The 9,424-nt window shown below is 41.0% G+C and overlaps 1 protein-coding gene across 1 annotated transcript; it reads left to right on the top strand.

Annotated features, from left to right (window-relative positions):
• The first annotated feature begins 255 nt into the window (after nt 1-255).
• On the top strand, nt 256-2,355 carry LOC475215 (vacuolar protein sorting-associated protein 52 homolog). Its single transcript, XM_038556375.1, is given in 2 exon segments — nt 256-1,697; nt 1,700-2,355. Coding segments are annotated over 2 exon segments (1,794 nt in total). The 5' UTR covers nt 256-544; the 3' UTR covers nt 2,341-2,355.
• The last annotated feature ends 7,069 nt before the right edge of the window (nt 2,356-9,424 follow it).

Raw genomic sequence — 9,424 nt, 5'->3', positions numbered from 1 at the left:
CACTCATACAGCCACTCTGCACTGAACAAAATGACTAGAAGGAAGAATTCACTATAAAATAATGAGCTGGAAGCAATACTCTTTGCCACAGAGTCACATAATATGGATTTAAATACGATGTCAGAAATTCAATTCAGAAGTACAATTATAAAGTTACTGTTGGGCAGAAGTGCTTCCGGAAGCCGCTGGTGCCAGAACTAATTCAACTATGAGAATCTCTCTTCTTTACCACAACTTCCGGTGCGGCCTCTCTTTACATGGGGGTGGCCCTGGTCTTCAGGAGCCATTGCCACTTGGAGAATTGGACATTTCCTCTGATGAATTTATTCTGGATGAAGTGGATGTTCACATTCAGGCACATCTGGAGGATGAGTTAGTAAAGGAAGCTCTTAAAACGGGTGTGGATCTCCGTCACTATTCAAAGCAGGTTGAGCTGGAGCTACAGCAGATTGAGCAGAAATCCATTCGAGATTATATCCAGGAGAGTGAGAACATAGCGTCTCTCCACAACCAGATCACAGCCTGCGATGCTGTTCTTGAGCGCATGGAGCAGATGTTGGGAGCTTTTCAGAGTGACCTCAGCTCTATTAGCTCTGAGATCCGGACACTGCAGGAACAGTCAGGAGCCATGAATATTCGGCTTCGAAACCGCCAGGCAGTTCGGGGAAAACTTGGGGAACTTGTCGATGGTCTGATAGTGCCCTCTGCTCTGATCATGGCCATTCTGGAGGCACCAGTGACAGAGCCCAGGTTCCTGGAGCAGCTGCAGGAACTGGATGCCAAGGCGGCTGCAGTCCAAGAGCAGGAGGCTAGAGGCACAGCGGTTTGTGCTGATGTCAGAGGCATACTTGACGGGCTACGGGTGAAGGCGGTGACGAAGATCCAAGAGTTCATCCTTCAGAAGATTTATTCCTTCAGAAAACCAATGTCCAACTATCAGATCCCCCAGACGGCCCTGCTCAAGTACAGGTTCTTCTACCAGTTTCTGCTGGGCAATGAACGGGCAGTGGCAAAGGAGATCAGGGATGAGTATGTGGAAACGCTGAGCAAGATCTACCTGTCTTACTATCGCTCTTACCTAGGGCGGCTCATGAAAGTGCAGTATGGGGAAGTTGCCGAGAAGGATGATCTAATGGGTGTGGAAGACACAGCAAAGAAAGGATTCTTCTCAAAGCCTTCCCTCCGCAGCAGGAACACCATCTTCACCCTGGGGACCCGTAGGTCTGTCATCTCCCCCACTGAAATGGAGCCCCCCATCCTGGTGCCCCACACTGCCCAGCGGGGAGAACAGAGGTATCCATTTGAGGCCCTCTTCTGCAGCCAGCACTACACCCTCCTAGACAATTCTTGCCGTGAATATCGTTTCATCTGTGAATTCTTTGTTGTATCCGGCTCGGCTGCACATGATCTCTTCCATGCTGTCATGGGTCGCACCCTTGGCATGACCCTGAAACACCTGGAGTCCTATCTCACAGACTGCTACGATGCCATTGCTGTTTTGCTCTGTATCCACATCGTCCTCTGGTTCCGTAACATTGCAGTGAAGAGGGATGTTCCTGCCCTGGACAGGTACTGGGAGCAAGCGTTTGCCTTGCTGTGGCCACGGTTTGAGCTGATCCTGGAGATGAATGTCCAGAGTGTCCGAAGCACTGACCCTCAGCGCCTAGGGGGGCTGGATACTTGGCCCCACTATATCACGCCCGATATGCAGAGTTCTCGTCTGCTCTTGTCAGCATCAATCAGACAGTTCCCAATGAACGGACAATGCAGCTGCCAGGACAGCTACAGGTGGAGGTGGAGAATTTTGTCCTCCAAGTGGCAGCTGAGTTCTCCTCAAGGAAGGAGCAACTTGTGCTTTTGATCAACAACTATGACATGATGCTGGGCGTGCTAATGGAGCGGGCTGCAGATGACAGCAAAGAGGTTGAGAGTTTCCAGCAGCTGCTCAATGCTCGGACACAGGAATTCATTGAAGAGTTGTTGTCTCCCCCTTTTGGGGGTCTGGTGGCATTTGTGAAGGAAGCCGAGGCTTTAATTGAACGTGGACAGGCTGAGCGACTTCGACGGGAAGAAGCCCGGGTTACTCAACTGATCCGTGGCTTTGGTAGTTCCTGGAAATCATCAGTGGAGTCTCTGAGTCAGGATGTAATGCGGGGTTTCACCAACTTCAGAAATGGAACCAGTATCATCCAGGGAGCTTTGACCCAGCTGATCCAGCTCTATCATCGCTTCCACCGGGTACTCTCTCAGCCCCAGCTCCGAGCTCTCCCTGCCCAGGGGGAGCTTATCAACATTCATCACCTTATGGTGGAGCTCAAGAAGCACAAGCCCAACTTTTGATGCGCCAGACCCTGGGATCCACCCACCTTCTCCATGGACTTCTGTACCCCATCCCAGACTCTTCTTCACCTGGGGTTTCCTTAACAGTTGTCCACCTGCCTCCCAGGTCCTTGACATGCCTCACCCTGCCTCATCAGAATAAGCTGGATCACCTTGTTTTCGGGTTCCCAGGACCACTCCCCCTGGGCTTCCAAAAGCCTTTATCATTTCCCTGATTTCACCACCCCCTCCCCCACACCCAAGTTCTCTTCCCCCAGTAAAATCTTCACTGTCTCAGTCTCTGGTTTTCTCAACTCTTGTCACCATGGCCTGAGGTGCAACACCTCAACTCTTGGAATTGGTGGCAAGGCAAGTCATTGATTTTTTTTCCCCCTTTCACTCAGTGATTTCTTTTCTGTAGCTTTTTGACCTAACATCTCAGCAACTTGAACACTAACAAGACCTCTCCTGGCTTGAGAGTTTCTCCAAGGTCAGTCTGCAGAAAACAATAAATATTTAATAAGACATAAAAAAAATAAATAAAGTTACTGTTGGCTCTGGAAAAATGCATAAAGGACTCTAGAGACTTCATTACTGCAGAATTGAGATCTAATCAGGCCAAAATTAAAAATACTTTAACTGAGATGCAATCCAAACTGGATGATCTAACTGGTAGGTTTAATGAGGTGGAAGTGAGAGTGAGTGACATAGAAGACAAGTTGATAATAAGGAATAAAGCTGAGGAAACAAGAGAAAAACAATTATGAGCCCACAAAGAAAGGCTTAGGGAAATAAATGATAGCTTGAGAAGGAAGAATATACGTCTAATTGGGATTCCAGAAGAGGCTGAGAGAGAGGGGACCACAAAGTATATTTAAACAAATCATAGCTGAGAACTTCCCTAATCTGGGGAAGGAAACAGGCATTCAGATCCAAGAGATAGAGAGGACCCCTGAAAAAAATCAATAAAAACTGTTCAACCTCTGCATTTAGTAGTGAACTTTGTAAATTTTAAAGATAAAGAGAAAATTCTTAAAGCAGTGTGAGACAAGAGATTTTTAATTTACATGTGGAGAAATATCATATTAACAGCAGACCTCTCCACAGAGACCTGGCAGGCCAGAAAGGGCCAGCAGGATGTACTCAGGGTACTAAATGAGAAGAACATACACCCAAGAATACTTTATCCAGCAAGGCTGTCATTCAGAATAGGAGAGATAAAGAGCTTCCAAGATAGACAGAAACTGAAAGAATATGGACCACCAAACCAGCTCTGCAAGAAATATTAAGGGGGACCCTGTAAAAGAAAGAGGGAGCCCAAAGAAACAATCCAGAAAAACAGGGACTGTATAGGTAATATGATGGCACTGAATTCATATCTTTCAATAGTTACTCTGAACATGAATGGATATAATGATCCCATCAAAATATGCAGGGTTTTGGATAAAAAAGCAAGATCCACCTATATGCTGTCTACAAGAGACTCATTTTAGACCTAAGGACACTTCCAGCCTAAAAATGAAGGGATGGAGAACAATTTACCATTCAAATGGTCCCCAAAGAAAGCTGGGGTAACAATCCTCATATCAGATATATTAAAGTTTATCCCAAAGACTGTAGTAAGAGATGAAGAGGGACACTATATCATACCTAAAGGGTCTATCCAACAGGAAGACCTAACAATCATGAATATTTACACCCTTAATGTAGAAGCTGCCAAGTATATCAATCAATTAATAACCAAAGTAAAGAGATACTTAGATAATACTACACTAATAGTAGGAGAATTAAACCCGACATTTTCAGCTAATAACAGATCTTCTAAGCAGAACATCAACAAAAAAACAGGGCCTTGAATGATGCACTAGACCAAATAGATTTCACAGATATAAACAGAACATTCCATCCAAATGCAACTGAATACACATTCTTCTCAAGTGCACCTGGAACTTTCTCCAGAATAGACCACATACTGAGTCACAAATCAGGTCTCAACCAATACAAAAAGAATGGGATTGTCCCCTGCATATTTTCAGACCACAAGGCTTTGAAACTACAACCCAATCATAAGAAAAAAATTGGAACAAACTACTAAAGAGCATCCTACTAAAAGATGAATGGGTCAACCAGGAAATTAGAGAGGAATTAAAAAGATTTATAGAAACTAATTAAAATGAAAATGAAAATACAACCATTAAGAATCTTTGGGATACAGCAAAAGTAGTCCTAAGAGGGAAATATATCGCAATATAAGCATCCCTCAAAAAACTGGAAAAAACTCAAATACACAAGTTAACCTCACACCTAAAGGAAATGGAGAAATGACAGCAAATAAAGCCTTAACCAAGCAAGGGAAGAGACATAATAAAGATTTGAGCAGAACTCAATGAAATAGAGACCAGAAGAACTGTAGAACAGATCCACAAAACCAGGAGCTGGTTCTTTGAAAAAAAATTAATAAGATAGATAAACCATTACACAGCCTTATTAAAAAGAAAAAAAGGCTAAAATTAATAAACTCATGAATAAAAGAGGAAAGATCACAACCAATACCAAGGAAATATGACCAATTTTAAAAATGTATTATGAGCAGCTATATGCCAATAAATTGGGCAATCTAGAAGAAACGGATGCATTACTGGAAACCCACAAATCACCAAAACTGGAACAGGAAGAAATAGAAAACCTTAACAGGCCAATAACCAGTGAGGAAATTGAAGCAGTCATCAAAAACCTCCCAAGACACAAAGTCCAGGGCCAGATGGCTTCCCATGGGAATTCTTTCAAACGTTTAAAGGAGAAATAATACCTATTCTACTATAGCTGTTTCAAGGGATAGAAAGGGAGGGAATACATCCACACTCTTTTTATGAGGCCAGCATTAACTTGATTCCAAAACCAGACAAAGATCTCACCAAAAAGGAGAATTATAGACCAATATCCCTGATGAAGATGATGCAAAAATTCACACCAAGATACTAGACAATAGGATCCAACAGTATGTTAGGAGGATTATTCACCATGAGCATTATCCCCGGGATGCAAGGGTGGTTCAACACTCGTAAAACAATGAATGGGATAGATCACAACAATAAGAGAATAAACAAGAACGATGTGATCCTCTCAGTAGGATTAAAACTCTTCAAGGTGTAGGGATAGAGGAAGCACTCATCAATATCTTAAAAACCATTTATGAAAAGCCCACAACGAATATCATTATCAATGGAGAAAAACTGAAAGCCTTTCCCCTAAGATCAGGAACAACAGGGATGTCCACTCTCACCCCTGTTATTCAACATAGTACTAGAAGTCCTAGCCTCAGGAATCAGACAAAAAAAAGAAGTAAAAGGCATTCAAATTGGCAAAGAAGTCAAACTCTCCCTCTTCGCAGATGACATGATACTGTGTATAGAAAACCCAAAGGACTCCCCCCCAAGATTGCTAGAACTCATGTGACAATTTACCAATGTGGCACAATACAAAATTAATGCACAGAAATCAGTGGCATTTCTATACACCGACAATGAGACTGAAGAAAGAGAAATTAAGGAGTCAATCCCATTTACAATTGCACCCAAAACCATAAGATACCTAGGAATAAAACTAACCAAAGAAGTAAAGGATCTATTCCCTAAAACTACAGAACACTTCTGAAAGCAATTGAGGAAGACACAAAGAGATGGAAAAACATTCCATGCTCATGGATTGGAAGAGTAAATATTTGAAAATGTCTATGCTACCCAGGGCAATTTACACGTTCAATGCAATCCTTATCAAAATACCATGGACTTTCTTCAGAGAGTTGGAACAAATAATCTTAAGGTTTCTGTGGAATCGGAAAAGATGCTGTATAGCCAGAGGAATATTGGAAAAGAAAACCTAGGATGCCTGGGTGACCCAGCGGTTAAGCATCTGCCTTTGGCTCAGCACATGATCCTGGAGTCCCAGGATCGAATCCCACATTGGGCTCCCTGCATGGAGCCTGCTCTCCCTCTGCCTGTGTCTCTGTCTCTCATGAATAAATAAATTAAAAAAAAGAAAAGAAAAGAAAACCAATGCCAGAGGCATCACAAAGCCAGATTTCAAGCTGTATTACAATGCTATGACCATCAAGACAGTGTGGTACTGACACAAAAACAGATACATAGATCAATGGAACAGAAAAGAGAACCCAGAAATGGGCCCTCAACTCTATAGTCAACTAATATTCGACAAAGAAAAAAAGAATATCCAGTGGAAAAAAGACAGTCTCTTCAATAAATGGTGCTGGGAAAATTGGACTGTCACGTGCAGAATGAAACTAGACCATTCTCTTACACCATACACAAAGATAAACTCAAAATAGATAAAAGATCTAAATATCAGATAAAAATCCATCAAAATTCTAGAGGAGAACACAGGCAACACCTTTTTTGAACTTGGTCACAGCAACTTCTTGCAAGATACATCCATGAAGGCAAGGGAAACAAAAGCAAAAATGAACTATTGGCGCTTAATCAAGATAAAAAGCTTCTGCACAGCAAAAGAAACAGTCAACAAAACTAAAAGACAATCGACAGAATGGGAGAAGTTATTTGCAAATGACATATCAGATAAAGGGCTAGTATCCAAGAACTTATTAAACTCAACAGCAAAGAAACAAAACCATCCAATCATGAAATGGGCAAAAGACCTGAACAGAAATTTCACAGAGGAAGACATAGACATGACCAACAAGCACATGATAAAATGCTCCACATCACTTGCCATCAGGGAAATGCAAATCAAATCCACAATGAGATACCACCTCACACCAGTGAGAACAGTGAAAATTAACAGGACAGGAAACAACAAATGTTGGAGAGGATGTGGAGAAAGGGGACCCTCCTGCACTGTTGGTGGGAATGCAAGCTGGTACAGCCCCTCTGGAAAACTGTGTGGAGAGTCCTCAAATAGTTAAAAATAGAGCTACCCTATTACCCTGCAATTGCACTACTGGGTATTTATTCCCAAAATACTGATGTAGTGAAACACTGGTACACCTGCACCCCAGTGTTCATAACAGCAATGTCCACAATATCCAAACTGTGGAAGGAGCCACAATGTCCTTCAACAGATTAATGGATAAAGAAGATGTGGTGTATATATTCAATGGAATATTAGCCATCAGAAGAGACAAATACCCACAATTTTCTTCAACTTGGATGGAACTGGAGGGTATTATGCTGAGTGAAATAAGTCAGTCGGAGAAGGACAATCATCATATGGTTTCACCCATATGTGGAATATAAGAAGTAGTGAAAGGGATTATAAAGGAAAGGAAGGGAAAAAATTAGAGAGGGAGATAAACCATTAGAGACTCCTAATTCTGGGAAACAAACAAAGGGTTGTGGATGGGGGGATGGGATAACTGAGTGATGGGCACTGAGGAGGACACTTGATGAACCCTGAGTGTTTTATTGTATGTTAGCAAATTGAATTTAAATTTTAAAAATGTAAAATAAATATATAAGTTAATTAGTTTTAAAAAAGAATACAAGGTTAGTATAAAAAAATTAGTTGCTTTCCTATACCAGCAATGAACAAATGAAATTTGAAATTAAGAACACATTATTATTTATATTAGCACTTCCAAAAAGGACACATTTAGATATAAATTTAACAGAATATGTACAGGACTTATATGAGGAAAAGTACAAAAGTCTGATGAAAGGGATCAAAGAAGTAAAAAAATGGAAAGATATTTCATGTTCATGTATTTTAAAACTCAATATTGTTAAGATGTTAATTCTTCCCAACTTGATCTATAGATTCAAACTCCAGAAAGTTATTTTAAGCTATTGACAAAATGAATCTAAAGCTTATGTGGAAAGGCAACAGACATGGAATAGTCAATACAACATTGAAGAAGAACAAAGTTAGATGACTGACAATAAAACTTATTATAAAGTTACACGACCAAGACATTGTGGTTTTGGTGAAAGAATAGAGAAATCAATGGATCAGAATAGAGGGGCCAGATAAAGACTTATAGACTACTGATCTTTGACAGAGGAGCAAAGGCAATACATAGTAATAAAGCTAGTATTTTCAATGAATAGTACTGGAACAACTGGACTATGCCAAAAAAAAAAAAAATAGAATCTTCAGAGTTCTTATTCCCTTTATAAGAATTACTCAAAATGAATCACAAACCTCAATGTAAAATGCAAAAACTATAAAATTCCTAGAAGATTACATAGGAAAAAATCTAGGTGATCTTGGATATGGCAATGAATTTTTAGATACAAAACCAAAGACATGATCCATGAAAGAAATGATTGATAAGTTAGCTGGAATTAAAATTAAAAACTTCTAGAGCACCTGAGGTGTTCAGTTGGTTAAGTGTCCAACTATTGATTTTGGCTGGTCATGAACCCAGGGTCATGAGATCAAGCCCCCTTTTGGCCTCTGCACTCAGTGAGGAGTCTGTTTGAGATCTACCCTCTCCCTCTGCCCCTCCCCCTGTTCTCTCTCTCTCTCTCTCTCTCTCTCAAATAAATACATCCTTTAAAAAAAATTAAAACTCCTTTTTCTGTGTGACAATGTTAAGACAACGAGAACACAAACCACAGACAAGGAGAAAATATTTGCAAGGCACATCTGATAAAGGACTGTTGTCCAAAATATCAAAGGATTCTTAACCTCAACAGTAAGAAACTCAACAACCTGTTTAAAAAATGAGCCAAAGACCTAAACAGGCACATCACCAAAAAAGATATACAGATGGCAAGTAAGTATATGAAAGGATGTATAGGGAACCCTGGGTGGCGCAGCGGTTTGGCGCCTGCCTTTGGCCCAGGGCGCGATCCTGGAGACCCTGGATCGAATCCCACGTCGGGCTCCGGGTGCATGGAGCCTGCTTCTCCCTCTGCCTATGTCTCTGCCTCTCTCTCTCTCTGTGACTATCATAAATAAATAAAAAATTTAAAAAAAAGAAAGGATGTATAGCATCATGTGTTAATAAGGAATTGTAAATTAAAACAGCGACCATTCTCATAGGTCTGTCAAAACCCAGAACACTGACAACATAATACCAAATGCTAGTAAGGGTTGATGCAATGAGAACTCTTATTTATTGTTGGTA

The sequence above is a fragment of the Canis lupus genome, chromosome 14, assembly GCF_011100685.1.
Source record: "Canis lupus familiaris isolate Mischka breed German Shepherd chromosome 14, alternate assembly UU_Cfam_GSD_1.0, whole genome shotgun sequence".
Taxonomy (NCBI): Eukaryota; Metazoa; Chordata; class Mammalia; order Carnivora; family Canidae; genus Canis; species Canis lupus.
Note: the sequence above shows the minus strand (reverse complement) of the source record. Positions and strands in the feature narration are given on the sequence as shown.